Source organism: Hemibagrus wyckioides, linkage group LG10 (assembly GCF_019097595.1).
Source record: "Hemibagrus wyckioides isolate EC202008001 linkage group LG10, SWU_Hwy_1.0, whole genome shotgun sequence".
In the NCBI taxonomy this organism is placed as follows: Eukaryota; Metazoa; Chordata; class Actinopteri; order Siluriformes; family Bagridae; genus Hemibagrus; species Hemibagrus wyckioides.
The window spans coordinates 9,967,350-9,993,073 of NC_080719.1; the positions used below are offsets into that span (position 1 = coordinate 9,967,350).

The 25,724-nt window shown below is 40.5% G+C and overlaps 1 protein-coding gene across 1 annotated transcript in view; it reads left to right on the forward strand.

The window, feature by feature from the left end:
* The window catches only part of abhd17c (abhydrolase domain containing 17C, depalmitoylase), a 44,053-nt gene that overhangs the window by 12,339 nt on the left and 5,990 nt on the right, over nucleotides 1–25,724 (forward strand). Inside the window, exon 2 of the mRNA XM_058401282.1 lies at nucleotides 17,381–17,560. Within this exon, the coding sequence (XP_058257265.1) occupies nucleotides 17,381–17,560 (180 nt within the window). The remainder of the gene's footprint in view (nucleotides 1–17,380; nucleotides 17,561–25,724) is intronic.

Consider the following 25,724-nt stretch of genomic DNA (forward strand, 5'->3'; position numbering starts at 1 on the left):
AAAAATTTAGGTTGGTTCTTCCATCTCTCACGCACACACACACACACACACACACACACACACACACTCGCTCTCTCTCTTGCTCTCTCTTTCTCCCACTCACACACAATCTCGCCTGCCAAAATCTGCTACAGCAACCTCCGGCTCTGTTCGCAGGTCTCTGACTGAACCTAAAACACTTTGGCTGCTTAATTTGTCATTGTTCTGAACATGTGGTATCTCCACCTCTGTGCTAGTTTGAAACTTGATCCAGATGCACAGCACTAACCTGCACACCTCAGTGCTGGATTTTCTTTTACATTTTTTTCCTTACTGTAGGCGCTGGGCATAATGGATGCCCAAATATTTATTTTAGCATTTGAATAACTGCGCCTCAAACGTCTATAAGTGGCTTTTTGGGAGGAGGGGTTTGGGCAGTGGTTGTGACACCGCATGACAATGTTATATTTGAGCATTTCTGGGAAAATCCTTTACATGGTGAAATTTTTTTTAATGTTTTCTTCTCTGAAATTTGGAAAACTACAGGCTTCCTGTTCTTGTATTCATGAACACAAATATATTTCTCTTGATTCTGGTTTTCATTTTAAAACTCTAGTTACCTCTAAAAGATAAAAACAAAGCCCATCGAATCTGACCACACTGCACGCAACACCACACTGACGAAAGACATTCTGCTCTTCACTGATTAGCATTTAATGTAATATAATAAAGATTACAAATGAAAGTGTTGATTTAGGCAGACATTATTATTTAACAGTAATAGCTCTTATTTTAAAGGGCACAGAAGCTCTTTATAGAGGATTAGAGATCATTATATTTACAAGAAAACCTGTGTATAACTCCTCTAATCTTTCAGTTAGAATGATCTTAAATGTATTGTCCTGAACTTCTACCTCCATGTTAATAATCCAATCTACTTACATATTTAAAAAGTTTATAATGGAAGAGCACTTGATTTGATGATCAGCATCACGCTCATCAGTCTCCTAACTTTAGGGAATTTAAAAGGAGCCTTGTCATCGTCTTCTCTTCACTCGACTGATCTGTGTGCTCTTATTAGTGATGCAGTGAATGTGTTACAAAAATAATGATGTTGTGACTGCATAGGAGCATCAGACATTTTGACAGCCATTGTCTGATTACAAGCTCAATTTATTTAAGATGTGTACAATGAGTTACGGCATTCATGCCGGTCAGACATTTAGACACATTTGACGCTTGCTGAACATCTAATTCCATAATCAGTTTTTGTATGGTCTTAGTCTCCACTTTGCTGCCATAATAGATTCTGGTCTTCTGTAAAGGCGTTTTGGAGTGTGGCTCTGGGAATTTCAGTGCATGTCAGGTTTTAGTTGTATATTTAACATTAGACACAAACGCATGATATAAACTTGACATTTATTACTAAATTCATCCCTAACAAGCAAGCCAGAGGAGATGGCGGCAATGAAAATCTCTCTGAGACGATATGAGGAAGAAACCTTGAGAGGAACCCATCCTCATCTGGGTGACGTCCGATGGTACGATTTTAAATCCTTTCACCTCTCTATACCGTATGAGCCAAACGGGGTTGAGGTTAGGACACTTCCACATTGTTCTTCCACTCCAAACAGTGTGTTTAGGGAGCTTGCTTTGTGCACTTTTATGCTGAATAAAGGTTGGGCCTCAGATCCACTGAAGGGAAATTGTAGTGTTTTATCATACAAAGACATTCTAGAAAGTGATGACCACAGTGTAGTTGCCTAGAAATTCAATCAAAGCTTGACCTTTTTGTAAATAAGTCACTTTTCACTAGCAAGATTTAAGGCATATTTTTTGCCAGACTGACTATTTACCACTGTTTGTGTTAAAATTGCTTATACCACAGCATTGCTGAATGCTCACATCTGATTGGTCAGCAGGTTTGTGTTATTTTTGTGTAACACTGTGCCTCAGACGGGTCTTTCTGGCTGTAACATGAACGATGGAACAAGTGCATTAATATAAACCTTATGTTTTTATAGTAGCAGCTCATACATGGGACTTTATATAATGTAAGACATTCCACATAGTTGAAGAGCTATAATATTTTCAATTATGACATTAGGCAAACATCCTTTATTTAGGGCGACTTTCTTTATCTCACTTATACAGCTGAGTGGTTGAGGATTTAGGGCCTTGCTCTAGGGGCCAGCAGTGGCAGCTTGGCAGTACTGGGATTCAAACTTGCGTCCTTCCCATCAATAGGCCAGTGTCTTAACCTCTGAGCTACCACTGCCATAGCACACTGACAATAAACAGCTAAAGGTTTAACAAAGTAACATACAGTAAACATCATGCCGTATCATCTTAGTCTAGGGTACGTTATTTTTGTGTAACACCATGGTCAGACCAGGGTATGGCTAGAAAATAGGCTGAATGAAACATTTGTTTAAGTAATGTGTGTTCTTAAAGTAGAGATGTCAGAGTATATTATTGGCAGATATATACACAATATTGCCAAAAGTATTTGCTCACCCATCCAAATAATCAGAATCAGGTGTTCCAATCACTTCCATGGCCACAGGTGTATAAAATCAAGCACCTAGGCATGCAGACTGTTTTTACAAACATTTGTGAAAGAATGGGTCGCTCTCAGGAGCTCAGTGAATTCCAGCGTGGAACTGTGATAGGATGCCACCTGTGCAACAAATCCAGTCGTGAAATTTCCTCGCTCCTAAATATTCCACAGTCAACTGTCAGCTGTATTATAAGAACGTGGAAGTGTTTGGGAACAACAGCAACTCAGCCACGAAGTGGTAGGCCACGTAAACTGACGGAGCGGGGTCAGCGGATGCGCGTAGTGCGAAGAGGTCGCCAACTTTCTGCAGAGTCAATCGCTACAGACCTCCAAACTTCATGTGGCCTTCAGATTAGCTCAAGAACAGTGCGCAGAGAGCTTCATGGAATGGGTTTCCATGGCCGAGCAGCCGCATCCAAGCCATACATCACCAAGTGCAATGCAAAGCGTCGGATGCAGTGGTGTAAAGCACGCCGCCACTGGACTCTAGAGCAGTGGAGACGCGTTCTCTGGAGTGACGAATCGCGCTTCTCCATCTGGCAATCTGATGGACGAGTCTGGGTTTGGCGGTTGCCAGGAGAACGGTACTTGTCTGACTGCATTGTGCCAAGTGTAAAGTTTGGTGGAGGGGGGATTATGGTGTGGGGTTGTTTTTCAGGAGCTGGGCTTGGCCCCTTAGTTCCAGTGAAAGGAACTCTGAATGCTTCAGCATACCAAGACATTTTGGACAATTCCATGCTCCCAACTTTGTGGGAACAGTTTGGAGCTGGCCCCTTCCTCTTCCAACATGACTGTGCACCAGTGACCAAAGCAAGGTCCATAAAGACATGGAGGACAGAGTCTGGTGTGGATGAACTTGACTGGCCTGCACAGAGTCCTGACCTCAACCCGATAGAACACCTTTGGGATGAATTAGAGCAGAGACTGAGAGCCAGGCCTTCTCGTCCAACATCAGTGTGTGACCTCACAAATGCGCTTCTGGAAGAATGGTCAAAAATTCCCATAAACACACTCCTAAACCTTGTGGACAGCCTTCCCAGAAGAGTTGAAGCTGTTATAGCTGCAAAGGGTGGACCAACGTCATATTGAACCCTATGGATTAGGAATGGGATGTCACTTAAGTTCATATGCGAGTCAAAGCAGGTGAGCGAATACTTTTGGCAATATAGTGTATATTTAAAAGCTGCAGACATCTGACGAGTTTTTACAGAACTACACGTATAAAAATGAGCTGAAGGATGTTCGAGATCAAAGCAGGAGTAACATCTCGAAGCCAGAACGAATTTCTGCTCCAGTACATCATTTATAGTTTATTAGAAATGATTCAGATGTAATATTTTTTTCAAACTCGCTTAATTAATTTATTTGCATGCAGAAAGCTAACTGTGGACACCAGCACAGTTGGCTGATCGACTACGCTTGTTTTAAAGAGGAAACATTTGCGCGAGTGTTTGTAGTTGCACTCATCCTTTAGGTAAATCTTTCCCAGTTTGCACTGATCCTGAGATTTAAGCACAGTAATTGTGGAGTTGTGCCTTATAGCCGTGCTTGTGGTTCGCTGTTTGTGTATGTGATGCCAGCTAATGAATGGAGTGAAACGAAAACTGGAGTTATCAGTCATGTAGGCCTAATTAAAATGCCCTCTTCACCCATTAAACCCGAGCCATATCAGCAAGGGATTTATTCCGGAAAATAATTGTATGAATTATAAGTACTGAGCACATTGCAAATCCCACACAGCTGACAGGACATGTTAAGAAGGATTTGACCAGTGAAAACAAATTAACTCCAACTCCTCATTGTGTGCATTGTCATTCCTTGTATCTTTCAGTCTTTTCTTCTGTTCTTGCTGGTTTAAGCAGGATTGCAGTGGAGTTAAGGACCTGGAGTTAAGTGTTTGCCGCATTAAATGCAAGGGAGACTGTAAAGTAGGAAGCTCGTTTCATGTGCGTCTCTTCACCTACTATTCATCACGTCTGGAAAGAGATCTTGCACTTGGGGTCTTGGAAAGGATTTTGGGCTTTGTCTTGTGAAAAGCAGTTTTGTTCTGTTCGATGGAAAAACTTCATGTACATATTCAATCAAGTCGTTGGGTCGCTAACCTTCTATTGGTTCACGTCGAAGGTGCTGGGAGTAAATTGACTGATTCCAGACATTGTAAACTGAGTCAACTCCAAAGCCCCCTTAAACTATACATCCTGCATGTCATCACTAATAAGTCTTTGTTTAGTTTTTGGGTATCTAGTGTTTGTTGTACCTTATCAGGACACCACTAAAAAAAAAAAAAAGTGTTGCAAAATAAAATGTCATTGAAAAAGGGGGACGGGAATCAGTTCTCCAGACAAAACCGACGTTAGTTTAAACACGGGTAAACAGTCACACTGTGAAGGAGATACTGCGAGGGTTTGGCTGGCGTTATCAGAACTTATTAGACTTTGCTTTATTTTGTGGCGATTTTTTTTTTCTTGAAAACCCAAAGCTTGCCTGGTTGTTTACTGATATCTGCATGGTTGAGCATTATCTTTAATTTAATACCTCAGGCATTTTCTGCATAACATTTTCTACAAGATTACAGCTCTATTACCGTTAATGATTACAGTCTCGGATTTGTCTGCACTTTGGTGGTTTGTGTTTGCTGTGACAGCTGTTTTTTTGTGCACACGCGTTGAAATGAACGAAAGTTCAGTTTTTCATCTGCCTTAATGTTTGCTAGGGGGTGGGCCGTGCAACAAAACTGTTGCAACTCTGTATGATGCTCAATATCGTAAAATACAGTACATGTTTGCTAAGAAACGACCAGCTAAACATTATACAGGCAGCTACACAAGGTTGGTGTTAAGAAAACAGTATTTCAGTTTGGAATTATTAATAGTAATTGCAAAGTTTGGAATTATTAGGGGGGAAAAAATCATTCAGAAGAAGAATAAAGCACAACAATTCCAGCAAATATCTCAGAAATGTGTCTTGGAAAATTTTAGATTTCATTTGACACAGCCAACCATATACAGAGTTGAATAAAAAAAAAAACGAATTAAAAGACGGATAAAACTAAAATTAATAGTTACAATAAAAATGGAATTATCTGAATAAGCAAAGGAAAAAAATATATAGAAAATAAAAACAGTATAGAAAATAAAATGTTTACACTATTGATATTTAATTGATATTTTGGCCATCACTAGGCCCCTCCCACACGGACACAGATTCTTAACACATGGTTTTGGCTTCTCATGAGGATTGACCTTCTGAGAGTTTTCAAATCATTTTTGTTTCTGTAAGGATGGAGAGTTTAAAAAAAAAAAAAAAAAAAAACTCTTTTTGAGAGAAAAAAATTTGGGGTAAATCTAGGTTTTCAGGAATGTTTATGTAGTAGACAGGGCTCTAGTCTATACCTTTCACTGTAGGGTAGCTTAAAGGCTAAAACATTTCTCGCAGTGTGAAAGATTCTTCCTCAGTACATGGCACATCTTAGTATCTTCACCATTTCAATTTCAATTATAGTGAATAACAAAACCCCTGTCTTTAAAAGTCTTGCCTGTCATTCAAGTGGTGTGAAGATGCTTTTTTCTAAACTTCAAGGGAAAACTGCCCTGAGCTTCATCAGTCAGTGGAAGAGTGTAAAACTAGAAAAACAATTCTTCATAGCTGGTTATTCTATCATACAAGTTGTGGTGTAAGCAGCTTCATAAACATGAATGATGGCTTTCAGTCTGGCCTCTTTCATGCCTGACCTCCTGAACGGCACATTTTTGTGTTCAAACAAACCTGCTGTTGACCCTGAATAGTTTTGACAATTCAGCAAGTTGAGTCGGGTGTGATGGAGGACAGAAAATGCAAACAATGTCCAGTTTGTGTGGTTCAGAACCTGCCACTGGGTTAGAAGGAAAGTTCCACTACAAGAAGCCTGGTTCCACTCGACTGGAATTTGTAGTGAGGTCAGAGTTTTTAGCTTGTTTACACTGTTTAGTCTCTGGCTATAGGTGTTTTCTCAGTTGGTGTAGAAATAACATGGAAACAAGTTGATTACTAAACTGGGTCTTTGTCTGAAGACCTTAATTCAGTGGCCTTTAAACTTTCACTATATTGCCAAAAGTTGTGAGACACCTCTCCAATTCAGGTGTTATGTTTCAGTGGTCTGTGAGCCAGGCCTTCTCATCCAACATCAGTGCCTGACCTCACAAATGTGCTTCTAGTGGAATGGTCAAAAATTGCCATAAACACACTCCTAAACCTTGTGGAAAGCCTTCCCAGAAGAGTTGAAGTTGTTATGGTTGCAAAGGTTGGGCCAACTCCGTATTAATTTCATGTGCCTGTCTCAGTTTTGGAATGGCTCGCAGTGTCCGGTCTGATTCATCCCAGAGGTGTTCTGTCAGGATGAGGTCAGGACTCTGTGCAGGCCAGTCAAGTTCCTCCACACCAAACTCGCTCATCCATGTCTTTATGGACCTTGCTTTGTGCACTGGTGCGCAGTCATGTTGGAACAGGAAGGGGTCATCCCCAAACTGTTCCCACAAAGTTGGGAGCATGAAATTGTCCAAAATGTCTTGGTATGCTGAAGCATCAAGAGTTCCTTTCACTGGAACTAAGGGGCCGAGCCCAACCCCTGAATTCAATGATTTGGAGGGGTGTCCCAAAACTTTTGGCAATATAGTGTATATGCCTACTTTGGCCTTGTTTGAGCAATTATGTTTATTTTCATAAAGTATTTGATTGAATTGTGGGTAAACTTGACTGCCTTTTGTAGGCATTAATGAAATGCTTTTTTCCCTCCAAGAACATTAATCATGATTTGTTCTTTTAGACCCAAAAGCTACTTTGTGCCCAAGCTGATTTGTCTGTATATTTATTAAAATGTTAGATTAGATTAGATTTGATTTAACTTTGTCACTGCACATGTGGGTACAAGGCAACGAAATACAGTTAGCATCTAACCAGAAGTGCATTTTCGCAGTGCAAATAATTTGCATATATAAAAATATATAAATAATTTGCATATATAAACAGGTTTTTTATATAATAAAAACCTTGCAAAAATACACTGCCATTTTTGGGAGATGGTAAAATATTAGCTTCATTGACTTCCACGTCGTTCTGTGATTAAACTATTGGATTTTGCATTGACTGGTGATGGAATAGTCAATATTTGAGAGAAGTGTAAAACTTGAAGCAGTTAATTATGGGTTAGTATTATTGACTAAGCCCAGGAGTCATGGGTCTAGCTTGTTTGCAGGAAAACCTGCCAACCGTAAGATGCTGCCTGCCATTGTGGCCAAACAATTAACACTTTTCTACTTACATGTCAAATACACAGTGAGGGAAATGGTTCCATATTATCTGTTGACTGTTCTTATAAATACTACAAAAGACCAGCATTAGTGCTTGTTGTTGCAAAGTCATTGTTGGCTATTTTAGCTTTGAGATGTCTATGGTGAAAAGAAATTCAGCGGTAGTTTATTTTGGTCTTTTCCTCTTGGTAAATTGCCTTCAATTTCCTCAAGATTACAAGGGTCCCTCTAATGGACTTTTATTTCAAAATACTCCATAAACTTCCAATGAGGTCGAAAATCGGCTAGACCATGTTAAGCTTTGAGTTATTAGGTAGGCTACTTCTCCTTACATTCAAGATTTTCGCTGATGACATTAAATTTCTCTCTAATATGTTCCAGTACATCGCTCAATTCTATCGTATGTTTTCTTCGATGCCGTGTAATGCTCCAACATGCTCCCATGATGCCACACGTTACTGTAGGATATGGTGGTGTTGGGGTCATGCGCACAATCCTCCTTTCTCCAAACCTAAATGAATTACTTCCAGAAAGCTCTGTTTCTGTATCGTCTGACCAGAGTATATTGCTCCAAAAGAGTTCTGAATTGTTTAGATGTTTAGCACATCTCTGTGCTTCTTTAGCAGTGGATGAAGGAATGGTGGAATGGTGACTCATTGCAAATTGTTCTCAGTGAAACTGCCGGGTGTCCTGTACCTCTCTTCGACTGACTGCAGGCTTCTCCAACATTCCTTATCATTGTTCTGAAAGCGTGCGGCACACCAGTCACAATTAGTTGTGGTTTCGTGAAAGTGCCATCTGCGTTTTACTGAACCAGTTGTACTGACAGCGATGTTTACCGACTTTTCTGTTTGCTATGTAGCTCTGTAGCTCTCTTCCACTCAAGCGTTGTTTTAATAATGTGAGATTTTCCCAACTAATTGCAACATGTTTTATACGGATGCTGTGAACACTGCTTGATGTTTACTGCGAGAGACATTCACACTCAACTATCAAGCATCTCAACATTTTTAGGTTGTTGGTTAAATATGTGTTCCAGGATGATTGGAATTATTTTCTTTTATTTTTATTTTTTAAAAAAGAGCAAAACAATATCTCATATGTCTTGACAAAATTGATATTGATTTTTAATAGATTTTTTTTGTTCAGCCCTATGCTTCACTTTTTATGGTTGGAGATAATTTTGAAAACACTGTGGACAGGATTTTTATGCAATTTGGGGGGAAAAACAGATGGGTAAATCTATAATTTTTTTGTGTGTATTTAATGTCAGTGTTAAAGGCTGTCAGTATTTCTTTAAAAAAAAAAATTATTTATTTTTGTTTATTTATTTGTACTCAAGCTAATGCTGGCTGTATACTTTTTTGGGTGATCAAACATTGTCAACTAAAGACACTAATTCATGTTGGACCGATTTGCATTTGCTGTTTATTTATTAATGGCAAAATTTTGGAAAAACACATTCTCACTTGGGCTTTATGTGAAGATGGTAAAATATTGTTTCATTTCCACTTGGTTCTGTGATTAAACCATTTGATCTTAAATTGATTGATTGGTGTAGTCAATATCTGAAAGAAGCATGAAACTTTAGTAATTAATTATTGGCTAGTATTATTGATTAAGCCCAAAGCACAAGATTCACATGCCTAGCATGTTTGCAGATAAACCCGCTGACCGGAAACAGGTAAGCAGGTATGTGGCTGCCTGCAGGTAAGTGACCATTTGCTCACTGTTTACTTCATGATTGATGTGCTTCGTCAAGACACTTGCTATGTGTCTGAAAGCATTGTTTTTCCCAAGCAGCTATGCAAGAACATTTCAAAAAAAGGCATCTGACCCCTTCTTGTTAGTGGTTCATGGCTCTGTGTTAATCTTTCTGTGTGGTAAATGAAAAAATAATCATCCTTCCTTTAAACTGGGAAACTGTGCTGTCTCACACATAGCCACTAGAGTGATGCCTAGAAGGACGGGACATATGTTCTAATGAGGATTTGATTAGACGCGAAGTACATGATTACAAGAATGGCATCAAAAAATTGAAACCGTTCTTCCAGAAATGATAAAATTAAGATGTTATTTATTGCTTTCATTCACTGTCCGTTTTTATAAACACGTACACCTGAACATTCATGAAAGAATACTGCCAGTTTCAGTTACCTGGTTCTAATCTGCAACTCTCCACTCTGTTGCCTTAGATATGTCTTCTTGCCTGAAAAGGATGTGATCCACTTCAACATCCAATACATTGAGATGCTTTTTTGCTTAACATGTTGGTTATTTGAGGTACTGTAGGCTTCCAGTCAGCTCGAACCAGTCTGAGAACCAGCACTCAGTGTTCACAAGATGGAGGTGCACCTTGTCTTAATTAACTACAGAAAAATATAGCAAGCTTTTAATATATTATATTGGAACTGTTCAATGCTATTGTATTTTATGCAGGCAATTAACTAGTCAAAAAATAGGTGCATAAATGTTAACCAGGTTGCTTGTATTTCAAACTGACTGATGCATAAACCAAACACACAACTAAAATCAGCTTCTGAGACGATTAAGCATTCAATTGCGACAAACGTACTTTCATCGAATACAGAAAGTTGCATCCATCGATTCCACCATGGGTTCCTTCTCCCCCAGATAGGAAACTCTGAGCTCAAGGAAAATCCTGAGCTTCCCACTTGTAATTACAGTCCAATTCATGTGCGTTCAACTTGAAAATCCAAGGAAATCCCTGGAGTTTGTAAAATGCTCAACCCACTTCTTTCCCATTCCAATGTTTTTATGTGAGCATGAGCTAAAAATCTGACCTGATCTGCCTGATTTTTTCACAGTAACCTGCAGCCACATGATTGGCTGATCGGAAAATTGAAAAGTCGTGTGGGGTTTTCTACTAAAATGAGTGGATATTGTGTATATATTGGATTATCTGTATCTACTGTATTAAATGACCAAAAGATTTAAAATGCAGATTTTTCTTTGGTTGAAGTTTGAGGATTTTTTTTTTTTTGTTGTTGTTTAATTATAAATAAATGTCCAGGACATTTGGCTGTGGATTTTGGAAAAACGTCTGTAAGAGTTTTGTGTTTTAAGCTGGTGAAGCTTAACATAGTCACCCATTTCCCCTCATCTGTCTGCTGTCTTTATACATAGGGTTTACTTTTAGTCGCATATGTTACGCTGGCAGTTTGATCCAGCTGACACTGCCATCTGGCAAATCATGATTTGTTTTTACTATTTTGGACAAATTTATGAAGGCCTCTTCAAGAACATGGGTTGCCTTGCCAGGAATAAAATGTCACATCACATAACATAGCTTGTGCATTAATCCATGATCAGTTATGGAGCAGTTGTTCTAGTTTTCCTATGTGGAGTGTTGTTGCAGACTCTGAGAAGGTGGAGTGTGATTTGTTTTGTCCCGATTCTTGCTTTTATTGTGCATTTGGGCAGTTAAAAGACGGCCGCCTCCGCTCAGTCAGTCATGACCCGGTACACTTGCAGTCGGTTTAGATTAAACACAGCGGAAACAAAAATATTTATTTTTTTCCCTCGGCATGTTAGTTTTTTTCCCCCAAAAGCACTCTTTGATGTTTAACTCGATTTATCCTGAACGCTACCAGTCCCTGAATATTTTGTAGCAGTTTATTGTTTACAGACTGGAAGTTCTAACGTAGTGCACGTGGTGTTGTTAACAACATTCGTAATAAAGATTTTGCTGCACAAATCCAATCTGTGTGTTGTGCTTCCAAGCCCGCAGCTGGACGTCGGAGTAGGGTACGATCAACCTCTCAGCATGCTTTTCAGATCTCGGTCTCCATTCCTCACTCGCCTGTTCCCATCTCTGTTAAAAGCGATGGTGCTTGGATTGCTTTAAGTGCCTGTTTAATGCGGTCTGTGCCTATAGGTAAAATGTCTGGCTGATACAGTATGAAATGCCAGAGGCACTTTGTATGAAATGTCAAGAGAAGTTCAGCAGAATTCAGGAGATTATATCTTGTTAAATGCAACCTCAGGCTAGAAGACTGTTCCCTAGATGAGGGGCTTAAAACGTCAAGTTTCTCTCTTCACGCACCATCGCTGTAGGCACATCCTCCATTTTGTCAGAATCCGAGCGTTCTGTTTCGGCTTAGAATGAAGGTAATTATGCAGTACACCATGGAAGCTAGACTTGCACCATCGTGTGAAAAATACCAGTGCTGTTTACCTGTTACTGTTTGGTGATAGTGTAGTTGAGGCCCGGGGGTCTAGGGCCGTTACCAAGAGTGTTTTGGAATTACTTTTCAGTATGTTTTCATTATTTTGTCAGTATGCCACTTGAATGTATACAGTGATGCCATTTTTTTTTCTCCTGTTCACCACAGAGGGCATGCACTTAATTTTAATCATGACCTTAGTTTCAGCTGGTAACTTGCTATATTTTTTCCAGTCCTGACGATTCAAGGAGCGGTTTATGATATTGTTGCAAGGATCCTTGTTGAGTCAGGCGAATAAAAAAATTAATTGAAAACACTAATGCTAGCAATAAGAGCTCCAGCCGACTCGTAACCAGCTTCCTATATTTTTCCCCACTGCAATAACCTCGCCCGCCCCCCTTTTGCCCCTCAAAGCCATACATGGTACAATCACTGACCGTTTGGTGGCTCAAAGGGACAATTCTATGGTGCCTAATCTCACAAGCCAAATCGCTTAGTAGAATAGTGGTGTTCAACACAGTCAGGAAAACTAGAGCGTTTTGTTTCAAATGCCATGGTGGGCGAACGACACTCGCAAACTGATCTTACCCTGAGAAACCATCCTGCACCTATAGTACCTTACAAGAACGTTTACATTTTGCTAACCTAATACATAAAGTTTTCTACCGAAAAAAGTTACCCACTTTTTGACATTTAGCCTGTAGGTATAAAATCCCATCTCTGTCCTCATTGAACATCACGTACCTGTAGTGTTGCTGTTACTATGGTTACTCGAGATCCGTGAAAGACATGAGCGATGTTGCACCTGCCATATGAAAAGCTGTGCTGAGCAGAAATTTGCAATGTAGAGGGAGAGCGGTGTAGTGGAGGGAGATTTGATGCGTGTCATGTCTAAAGCCTTTAAAGCTACACAAACGTTTTCTGACATTGAAATTGTCTAATTTAACTGCGATAGCTGGAATGTGAGCACTGTGCTGCTGTATATGAGCAAAATGCACATCGCAAATCCTGCAGTTTGTGTAAAAGCAAGTCTTTTGCTCTTCTTAAATGTATATTAAACAACAGATATTTACTCTGTAAGCTTGAAATTAGGTAGGAAAAAGAAGCACCAAATACGCTGTGGTGCAGAAAGCATCCACATGTATAACAACATAGAAAGAATCATTTTTGTCTGGGGTAAATAATGTGCATGGCATCCTGGTGGTATTGAGGATGCAGTGTTTATGATCAGAGGAGGGGAAAGAAATCCCAAGTTCTCAACTGTTTATTAAAACATCTCTTATCAGACTCCTGCTCAGGATGTTCTTTGGGGGAGATGGACAGAAGGAGGCTTGGTCTCCTTTGGTGGTTTTCATCCTGGGCTTGTTCGCTGCCGTCTGAATCTGAGTGCATTGGTCTGGTTAGAGCTCTGGTGTTTTTGCATTCATCTTGTCATCACAGGTGTGCATGGAGAACATAACTCCTTGCTACATGTGTGTTCTGGCAACTAATAATGTATTTTGGCTAAAGCACACGTGCAGGTGAGTTTACTTCCTGAACAAGTGCAGCCCTGAATGCGAGTTCACATCGATGGGATTTGTGGCATAGTTCCAGGGCTACTGAACTCGGAATCACCTCCTATAGGTAATCTCAGGTTCAGTACCACAGTGTGCTTCCTGGTTCATGTGACCACTTTCACATTAACAATTTTCAGGCAAATCGTGCTCTGTCTCAGACTACTCTGCCAGTGTGAAAGCCCCCAGGTCTGTGCAGAAAATGTAAGGTAGCTGTCGGTGTGCAGCAGACACTGAGGACCTCCTCAAGTAAACAAGACTCTCTTATTTTGTCCACAGTCTAGAAGACTTTCCACCTTTTCTGTATCCAGCCTCATCACTACGGGTAAAGTTACCAAACTTTCCCTGATGACGTGACATCAGTGAAATAAGCTGTGACTCAGTCTGCAGCACAGTTGTCTGTCAGCAATATGGACACAAGTGGGCAGATTACACACCCTCAAGGGATGCTGGTGTTCAATGTGGGGGTGCCTTAAGTGTTGACATGGACTCTGAAGTTTCCCAGTAAGGACGTATTATACACAAAGCCAGTTTTGAAGGTTAATTTTTTCAGACTTGACTTAGAATACAGTGCCCTGGCTTTCTGATTATGAAACAAAGTCTAAAATCTGTGCGTCCGGTGAGTTGCAGGTTCCAACCTGAAATGGCACTAAGGCATCCCAAAAGAGGATTTTGTTGATTTGTTGATTGAAACTGAATGTTATTCAGTATAAAAATGCATTTGAAGATGTTGCATGCAAGTACTCGAACCCATCACTGATACCTACATGAGAGGGTGTTGAGTTTAGGATTCATCAAGATCCCGAGGTAAACACTCTGGACTGTATCAGTTCATATTGCCAGAGTTTATTCAGGACGACTCGGAGTCTTTCACCATAAATCTCTAAGGACTGGCGAACGGTGTGCAAGGTTTGGCCCTTAAAATCATCTGCAAATATTTTAACTGGCAAAAACAGTGTTTTGGGAAAACAAGACTCTACTGTGTGTACCAATCATGTGCCACATTCACTTTTCAGCAGAATGCAATCTCCTCCTCCTCTTTCTCCTCCAAGATTAAAAGCACAATGTATTCTGCAATGTATTCATTGATGTCTTATCCTGTTTTGCAGCATAGTGCTGTTTACGAGCATTTCATCCCGTTCTGTCAACTCATAAATACCTCTTCTACGACGATTTCATTTGTTCCATGAGCTCCAAGCCAGCACTTGTTTGGACAAGCCGTCTCTTTTGGCCTGAATTAAGGTTATGGAAAACACAGCATCTTCAACTGGGCTCTGTATGTGCACACTTTCAGTAGCTTTCCGCTCATGAGGGGAAGAAAAAAGCTTTTTGCATGAGTGACTCAAGCTCAACACACACACCCTATTTGACCTTCCCCAAAGAACTGTAATTTTCCGAATTGGCTTTGCGATCAATTCTTGATTAGCTGGAAATGTGGCAATAGATTAGTCATGTTGAGAGTGATGCGAGGGATTGGTATCACTGCTTGCCACCGGCCTTCACACTGTCCATAAATGGGATTTTTGAGTGTCCCCTTTTTTTTCCCTTCCCAGACCCTCAGGTTGCAGGGTTGATTTCAGCTAGACAAAAATCATGGCTTTGTTTATCTCTGTGTGATGTAGAGCCTGTCTTAGGCAGAAGGTCAATTGGCTGGTAAAAACGATTCCTGCATCTTTCTCTCTATATTGTGTGTAATTTTCGCTTCTTCATTTGGTGGATGCTTAAAAAAAGGAGAAAGAAAACTTACAGGTTAGGCAGAACCCTTGTATTACAGTAGGCTCTTTTATCAAAAATGAAAATGTTTTTATACCAACTAGTCCAAATGTGAGCAGATCCGTTTGCGGTTTGGTTTATTTCCACACTGCAAATTTACAGTTAAATAAACCCTGAAGATTGATTGAGGGAAGTGTAAGGCTGCAAATATGCTCATAAATCTCATTAGTAAGAAATTCGGCAATGGAGAATGGTAAACTTTCACAACGATAAAGTCACTAAAATTAAAAGAACCCATCTTAATAGATTAGTTAACTTGTATAAAGGTCTACATTTAGATCTACATCATTATTTAGATCTATCCTGAGTCTAAATAAGCATCCTGTGTATCATCAGGAGATGGGCAGTTCGCATCATGACAACGCCACAGCCGTTCGTGGCCAGGAGTCCAAAAAAGCATTAGCTGTGTTCTTTGCATGAGAGGGACGGCGAACCTTGTCAGCCAAAGCGACACTAGCCAATTGCGAGCTCTTGCAGGAGAGGGCAGATTGCGCTTTCCTCACCGTACTGAGATGCGGTTCATGTATCTCGAAGGATAAACTTGTTCTTGTACAACCTTCTTCAACCTCTCTGGCTGGTAGCAATCACATGATAAAGAAAAAGCTGTCTGCTGGGTGGGAATTAGCCAAGACCAAATCAGGGAGAAAATACACAAATGTGGAAAACCCAGCAGGACTCGATTCTAAACGCAGCATGTGTGAAAGCAGCCTGAGTTTCACAGACTGAACCAAGTGTTGCTGCAGTGGGTTGAACAGCGAGCCATGAACGAACATGACTGTGTTTTACCACATTCCAGTCAGACAGCAGTCAACCTGCCAATTATACACTCAAAACTATAATACTTTTTTTAGTGTTTTTATAACCCTGAACAACTCAGCTAGCCGATCTCGGAACTTTCCTCCTCTTTTTCCTCCTCTGAGGAGAATGAAGAACCGTCTTGCACTCAGCTACTTGATTCTTGATTAGATGTTGCTGTGTTGTTGAGTTCAGATACTTGGACACATTTCAGCAGTACATTCCGTGCTGCCTGCCGTGTGTGTGTTTTGTGAGATAGAGACAGGGTGAGAGTATGTGGCTGTTTTGTTCTCCAGCTGGTTTCATCTTCCAAAGGGCTCACCCTCAGCAAGGCACAGCCAGCATGTAGGTCAGATTGTAGACACAATCCCCTGCTGTCTGACCCATACACATGCGTACACCCGGATTGGTCGTTAGTGCCAACGGGAAAAAACCAACACACTGGCAGCTAAAGAATAGTCTTTACAGTCACACCCATGACAGGGACCCATGCATCTCTCCAGCTGATTAAATAGCAGCATTGAAACCCTTTGCCCTTAAATAAAATGCACACAAAGTTCCTCTAAGTTCCCCTTTATATATAGCTGTTCAGCCAACTTTTGTTTTAACTTTTTCTTTAACAAGAAAGAAATCTCATGCACTTGGTGTAATCAACGTTTTTGGGAAATCGTGTACATGAAGATTGGCATCAAGAGGAGTTTGACATGCTTCTCTTGCACAGTAGAGACTCTTTGTATTGAGTGAGCGTGAATGGCAGTTGCAGATAATTACATGTTCTTAGTTAATGAGAGAGACAAAATACATTCTCCGTCACAAATCCGAATAGAATAACCGTGAATCCAAGGATTAGTTTGCTGCTTTGAGTTTGATGCTTGGAGTAGGAAAATGTTTGTACGCAGGAATGTCAGTAAATGCGCGAGTGCAGCAGCACAACACTGCAGCAGCATTTTACAGCTCATTCCCCACATGACCACAGACAAAACACTCACAACTGTTTCAAATGCACTTATGGGAACACTGGCCGAGAAAATTAGAGGGAAATCGACACTGTGGTTTTATGAAGATCTCACGCATGCAAGATAAGAATTAAAAACAAAGGACTAGAACAATGAAATTCCATATTTAGTACAAATGAAAGATGGTAAATAAAATTTTAATGATTAACAGTATTACCTCAGTAGTGTTAACATTTAATGCGTTTCATTGTCAAGCTTAAAGAAATGACCATCTCCTTCTCTTGGGTTGTAGGTATGGAGTGACCCCAGAGAACATCATCCTCTATGGCCAGAGTATTGGCACAGTGCCAACGGTGGACCTGGCGGCACGGTACGAGTGTGCAGCGGTCATCCTACATTCTCCACTCATGTCTGGACTGCGCGTCGCCTTCCCTGACACACGCAAAACCTACTGCTTCGACGCTTTCCCCAGGTTGGGTCATCATATTACAATTACAAACTTTATATTGTTTCAACTTTTAACTTGTAAAAACATGCGGCTATTCTTAATTACATTACACTATTATCCCACAAGAAGTCTCACTTAATAATGAAGTGTTTGCCAGTTAAAAAGAATCGCCAATCACTGATCATTGCTCATTTTGGTCCCAATTTTAGTTTTTTCCATTGTTTTTCTTCAAGCCCTGGTCACCCAGCTCATAAATACATATCTCTCTCTCTCTCTCTCTCTCTCTCTCTCTCTCTCTCTCTGACCACAGCTCTCAAACAGATTCTCATAATAACTCTCATAATTAACCCTCATCTCTTGAACCCCACCCCCCCTTTCAGCAGTTGTCATAGCAACCAGGCTGTATTCAAGGCCAACCAGAGACCCAAGGTCTTAATATTCCTTCACAGGCAGATGCCCACATAACAAGTCACCGAAACAGATGCATGACTGCAGGTCATAATTTACAATCGACTCTGCTAGATTGATTTATTTGAAATTCCACGAATGAGATTGGCTCTGAGCTTTTATACATGGGGGTTGCTGACACAGGTTTATACCTAGTGCTACACAACCTTTAACAGATGAGAAATCTAATTAATGTCTTATTGGCTGCTCAGTGCATTGTATCATGCAGTTACCTCCCTAATGCCATAGTACTCATAGCAAATCTAAACCGAAAATACAACCAAGAGTTGTCACTTCCCTTAAGTAAATATCAAAGTGAGCAGGGAACTTCAGTTACTTGCTGCTTCTCCATGACCTACAGAACGTTATTGACTCTCAGCCTTTTTCTGAGCCTGGCTCTAATAATCCAAACAGGGATTAGGGTGAGCCAGATTTCACCACTTGACTGACGCCAACCACAACCACTCTGCCACCTGTTTAAAAAGTTAATAGCGGAATGTTTTTGTTGGGGTTTTTTTGTTTTATTTTGTAGCTATGCTTTTTCTGAGCATGCTTTGTAAGCTTACCAAATGGCTGAGTGATGTGTTATTTGTCACTCAGATTGCCTTTAACAAGCCTGTGCTGTTTGAGTGCCAGTGGGCTGGTAGAGTTGTTGAGAGACTCTGCTCTACTGGCATCAATTAAGAATTTTCACATTGACCCTGCAACGGTTTGCACGCAACATTTTTCCAACCGTGTGTGTGCATGCACGCGTGTGTGCGCAGAAGTGTTTGTCATGGGTATTGGGAGTTAAAATGGCTTTTCTCTGGCTAAAGCCAGTTTGACTGTGTGATTTACAGCAGTCTTTTAAGATTAGTACTCGTCACCCTGTTTGAGATGGTCCCAATAAAAGCTTGGTGGAATTCTGCGTGATATCTTCTCAGTGTCAAACTTCTGCGACGTCAATCCTCTAACGATAGACCAGCGATTAAAGAAAAGTCAATATCACCCAAGCTAAGTCCACCGCAATGGGTTCTCTTACGATACACGATTTAGGACTGACATTGATTTTCATCATTGTACTGTTCTCCATCACACAGCTGTTAAATGAAGTCATTTCTTATAGGTTCATTGTTTTCATGCACAATTCAGTTCACTGCGCCTGCAAATAGCTAGACATTACTATCATTTTCACTGCCAGCTCTCCTCCTCCATCTCCCCTCCCTTCCATCAGCAGAGTGTAATATTAAATTGCCGTCTGCACTGCTGGAAGTGGATGTAATGTTAATTCAGGAAGCAGCTTTTCTCTGCTCTGCTGGCAAAGTTAAAGGTGCCCTGTGTGCACCAAGAGGCTTTTTACACACAACTCTTCTACAACTGTCTCGCCTCTTTTTTGCACATCTGAAACTCTGGGATAAATTACGGAGTCTTGACACTATTGAATGCGGAAGTGATTACAGTGTAGTGCTGGATGAACGCATGTGATCTATGTCCTATAGTCTGCTCGATAAAGTTTAGTTCATTCTATTTGCATTCGGCACAAAATGTTCTTTTGGGGTCCAGTAGTGTTAAATCAAGGCTGCTACTCCGGAAAATCGAGCCGTGTTGGAAATGTAGCCTTAATTTGGACCAATACACATGACATTTGCACCGAGTTGGACTGCAAATCAGGATGTAATTGTTCCTTAAAGAGTACAAGGGTGTCGGGGAGCAGCTGTTGAGTGCACAAGTCTGTTCTATTGCTGATCATCTTAGATATTGATAATCTTTCATGGAGATTCATTTGCATGATGTCTCTGTCTGGATATCTCAAGAACGCGATCTTGTGGCTGTTGGACTCACAAGACTGCAACACAAAGTATTAGTGGCGTGACAACTGGTCAGGGCAGCAGGGCTTTCAGGCTTAATGCAGACTCCTTTCTGACACTGAGCTCGCAGCAAGGACAGCCCACTGCACTCAGGCTTGTGCTTCTACAGCAGGTGTGTGTTTGTGAGTGTGTTTCCTATCGTCATTAGCATCTCACTAAGCATGCCCAAAAAAGCCAGGCTACAGAAACGCCATTGTGCCTGCAGCAAGTCATACAGGAACACTATACTGCTGTTGCATTCTTAGCGCGGTTCTTCAAACCACCACAGCACATTTTAGAGCTAGTTTAACAAACATGGCCGCCAATGAAATGAATATCAAGTGATTGCTTCTGGGCAATCACTATGTATATGTGTCTTTCAGTTGAGTCAAACTCAATTGAATCTTTCAGTGTAGTTTTCTCCCCTTGGCCGAAAGTTTGTAGACCCCTCACCATTCATGTACATTTTAAACATAGCCCTTCCTTCCTTGCTGTTATAAAGTCCATTCTTCTGGGAGGGCTTTCCCCTATATTTCTGGAGCATGGCATTGAGGATTTGTACATTCATCTTCGAGTATGGTGTTCCAATTTAGTGGGATTGAGGTCAGGGCTCTGCGCAGGTCAGTTGAGGTCTTCCACTCCAGTCTTGACAAACTTTGTGTTCATGGACCTTGCTTTGTGCACAGGGGCATTGTTACCCTGGAACAGGTTGGGCCCGGTGATATGATTAAGATGGATGGATGAAGACATGCAGAAATATGGACAGATAGAGAGACACAAGGATTGACTGCTAGATGGGTAGCTTGGGATAGACATATAGATGGGGTAGACATACATGTACAGTTACAATAGACAGATGGACGGGGACAGAAGGGTTGAGAGCTAGTTAGTCCCAAAGTTTGATAGTCACCAAAACGGAATGCCTTGATGGTTTAGCCAAAAAAAGGTCGTCTCAGTAGACCCCCGGGCCCTCCAAAGTACTTTTTATAAAAATATTTTGCCGGGGTTGGGCTCCAATAGTGATCGAAATCTAGCAACACCCCTACTAATAACATACAGAGTCTGATACATGGTAGGTCTGAGCACTGTTTGCCAAACACACACTTCAGTACTGATTGCTAGCATAATGAGCCACTAGCAAAGACACGAACGGGAGAGCCAGACCGCCTACATCTCCAGCCATCAATCAAAAAAAGAATGAAAATGTGCCAGAGAGTGTTGTGTGCGAATTGCTTTGATTTGAATAGAGCAATAGCAATCATTAATTTGCATCCCCATGCGACTGGAACAAGAGGGAGTCAGCACAAAAGAGGCAGAGAAAGACGTGCGGATTGTGTCAGCCACTTTATGATGACTCACTCCAAGGCTCTGATCACAGCTGCTGCACTCAACAGCATTCTGCACAAGGGATGCAAAAAACCCACTGCATGCTGCTTAAGTTAGAAGTTTGATTTAATAATGATTATTATTATTTGTATAGCACCTTTCATACACTTTGAATTCAGCTCTAAGTGTTTTTCAGCATGAAGTTAATAACACAAATTGTGGTCAAAAAATAAAAAGGAAAACTAAGCTGAATGAAATGCAACAAATATATGCAAGGACAGTAAAAGACATTGTTATAAAATAGATCACTAAAATACTAGAAAAATACTACAGTTAACATGGTAAATCATATAGATTATTGAAAAATAATCTGCCAGTAAAAGGCTAATTATTGAAGGTCATTGATTGAAAAAATTGAAATACCCTTGTTTCTATTTCTCCAGAACTGAAAAGAAGGATTTTTTTTTATATGAAGAATTCACTACGTTTTTTTATTGTAAAAAATTCTTGTAAAAAGAAAAGGGAAAAAAAAACTATAAAAAGAAATTGATGATCTCAGTATGTGACATAGTGTAATATATCACCAGTAGTGATAGTTTATTGTCCTGCTGCCCTGCGTTAGTGTGGAATATGGGAAAAGCGAGCAGTACATGATCCTAAGATATGATTGGGAAAATAATTTCAGGCATTCAGAGATGTATAAAGGAGTGAAAGAGATTTTAAAACTTAGTGATCATACTTACAAAGATATTACATGATTTTTGTATTGCAGTATTTGCTCTAGATGGTGCAGCTTGTATTTTTTGAATGGAAAAAATTAAATAAAAATCAATATTAATAAATATGCAAAAAAAGAAGAAAAAAATTAGAAGATAATTATCCATCATAAAATTTAATTTAGAGGCAATATCATCCAGCCCTACCATTCCACAACTTGCCTGGAAAAGGGAAACAAGCCATCAATAAAAATCTGCATTCAGCTGCAGAAAAATAAAAACATGCACTTACATATCCATTTCCCAAACTCCACATTTTTGCTTTTTTCTAAGTTTAGATTTATGGCATTTGGCAAACACCCTTATGAAGAGCGACTTACAGAAGTGCTTTCAAAGAAGTCTACATCAATAAATATCTCCCGAAACTGGTTCACTAGGTCACAGACTGTGTACTATCAGTCTAAAAACTGTTGGGAGGTGATGTAGCAAGAAAAACCCTTCCGACTTCAGGAAAAAGTATGGCTTTAGACATAGTGTGAAGATGGCCAGCGTCTTGACGTATACCTTCCATGTACCATGAGGGATGGCAGGATCAGTGGACCAATGCTGGTAGATATGGAGGGTGTGTGGTGTGGTGCAGTGCATGGTGTGATACATGCTTACAAAGCCAAAAACAGATGCACTAACCTCAAAGCATTTATCAGTGGCTTAAATATGTTGTAGGAAGCCAAAGGAGGGAGTGTCGCAATGGGGTGGTGTGGGAGAACTTGGGAAGCTGCAAAACAAGTCATGGCTACATTCTAAATCAGTTGCAGAGGTGGAATAGCATTCTAAGAGGTGGCAGGCCTGCAAATAGTCCAGTTTCAAAATGACAAGGGACTGAATGTGCTTTTTCTGAGCAGCATGTGTGGATAGAAATGGACCAATTCTTCTGATGTTACAGAGAAATCGACACAAGCATGTCAGATTAGCAGTGTGAGAGGAAAAAGACACTTGGTTGTGCATGGTTACACCCAAGGTTGTGTACAGTGACTGAAGGTTCGATCAGTGAGTTGTTGAGGGAGATTGCATGATCCTGATATAAGGGTCAGTTGTGCACATCCCAAGCAGACAAGAGAGCGCACAAATTTCCTGTGTTTTGTAACTGGGGAAAGTCCACGTACTTGTTTAATCCAAAATGCAATCCGTTAACCAACAGACAACAATACAGGGCCGAGCTGTGTAGATCAAGGCGGAACGGACCATGTCCGTCAGGTGTGTGCGCCGACCTGCAAAATGTTTATCGAATTTAAAGGCAAGTGTTCTGGGATGCATGTTTGACACTGTGCATCAGCATGGAAAACAGAAAGACAAGCTCAGCTATTCTGTTTTCGTCAGCCAGCTAGGGTCTAGGCACAAGCTGCATCTTCAGTCCAAAACTATGACTTGCATCTAAAAATGCGTAGCCCATAAAGCTACATAAGGTTCTGTAATGAGTTAATCAACTACTGTTAATAACTCAAGCTGAATAGAACTGATCATGAGGAAGCAATTTGAGACACAGCTCTAATTTGTTCAGTCCATTAAGAACATCATCACTACACTGACCACACTGTTTACACTGGTACTGCTTAAGTTATTATTAATATTTAAATTTTTTCAATATTGTTTTATAATCTTTTAATATTTTAATAAAAAATTATTATTAATTAAAAGGTCTTGCAATGTTTTTTCGCCCCAAATGACCATAGGATCCACGCAGCAGCTATCCTGCATACAGAAGTTAAAAATGAGTATAAACCCAGTGTAAGGAGTCATCAATTATTGATTTGACACACGGCTGTGTTGCTCATCCCCGGTTTCCTGCTCGGCATAGGTATCTTTCATTCTGCATAATTTTGTGTGCACAAAACAAACATCTAATTAGAAAGCAGTACGCTTTAGGCTCCCTGGGGTTTCAAAAATATGATAAATGAATGCATAGTCCTCTCTTGGGCAAAACTGTGACTTCCACTCCAGGAACCGTAAAAACCTGCAACACAATGCGTGAGGGTGTTGGGGGGGGGGGCAGTATGCTAGATTTTACCGCAATCTCTATAAAGTTTTGAATCTGCCAGATTCGACGCCGTTATTAACTTTTGAAAAATGTTCCCCCCTCTCAAAACAGATTAAGATTAAATGTATTCCAGATCAGCATTGCAGCATAATCAGCCTAAATCGTCAAATCTAGTTGGAGTGTCTGTAAGATGAAATAAAGCCACTTGGTCAAGGTCGATGTTCAGAGGCTTTAGTGTGTGTGCTGTAAACGCAGTGCTCCAGCTGAACCATGTACATTAATATGCAAAATGTGTGCCACTTATACAGTTATATGATCTGAATAATCATTACTTGCCTACTTATGGAAGGTCTAACCTGCAAAAGAGCTGAGAATGCAGTCTCCATTACCAGACTGTTAACTAGTTAAGTAAGCCATGTGTTCTCGCACTACTTTCAGATTTACATGGATTATGGTAAATGGCACTTTTGGTCTTATTTCTCTTTCCTCATAATTCGTCTTTCAGCTGCTGGCTCATTGACGTCTACGTTTTTACAAAAGACGTCATAGCAACAGAGGCTCCACTTTCCCACTGTTTATCATTGCCATGAGAATCAGAGGAGTGTGACATCTGAATTTCCGGATTTAGCCGTACCAGCGATGCACCAGCCACTATCTAACATTAACATTAATTTCCTTGTTACTTCATATCCTTGTGTTATGTGATGCTTTGCTTTGAGACTCTCCTGAGTAAGTAGAAAGGCTGTGTATGAGAAATATACACAAGCACAAGTTTGGTCCTGTTTCTGCCACTTCATGAAAACATACACACTGATCATTGTCTATTTAATTGGTCTTGTTGAAGTACAGTTTATTCTTTTTCAACCTCATTTTGTTTCAGCCATTTTTTATGTTCTAGTTGGGCTGCCTAAATTTCGGTCCCAAATATGGAACCCACAAAAGAAAAATCATGAGATGTTTTACAGGAATTGTTTAACATGCACAACATCCGTTTATCCATCCATCTTCATTCTGTTTATTCTACAAATGGTTGCGGGGAACCTCTTGGAGTCTGTCCTAGAGGATGGGGTGCCAAACAATCACATGGCACAATCTCTCTCTCTCTCTCTCACTCATACACACAGACTCCAGACAATTAAGAGATGCCAGACAGCCTACAATGTACATCTTTGGACTGGCAGAGGAAACCAGAGAACCTTGAGGAAGCCCCCCAAAGTACAGGGAGATTATACACACACAGAGCAGAACTAGGAATCAAACCCCCATCCCTGGAGGTGTGAGGCAAGCATGCTAGCCACTAAGCCACTGTGCTCACCCATGCACAACATAACAGCACCTGAAACATTCCAAAGCAGATATTGCGTCATTCCATACTATAATCCCCAGGACGACATGACAGAATTAGCCTGGAGCTAATTAATGCCCTCTTCCAGGCATCATAGTTTCTAAACCCAAAAGACATGTCAGACATGCAGACCAAGATAAACATTGCACCATGTGAGGAGCAGTCTTTTGTCAGCGTTCTCAAGGTGATCAAACTGGATAAGATAAGTAGAGAGTGAAGTTTGTGCATGTTGTAAAGAGTCTACTATTAGTCTTAGGAGTGCAAGGCCTGCAACAGTTCTGTCCATCATCTGTCCATTTCAAACTTTCTTGGAACCCTTGGGTGGTAGATGAATATATGGTGTCACCTTCTCCACAAAAGCTGCATGTCGCAGCTTCAGATTTGTCTAAAATAAGAAACCTTGGACAGTCAGTGCTTTCTAAAAGTGACAGGCTTCATCTCGGGAACAAAAGAAAATACTGTCTATAGTGGTGGATAATCAGTAGCCTGGCCG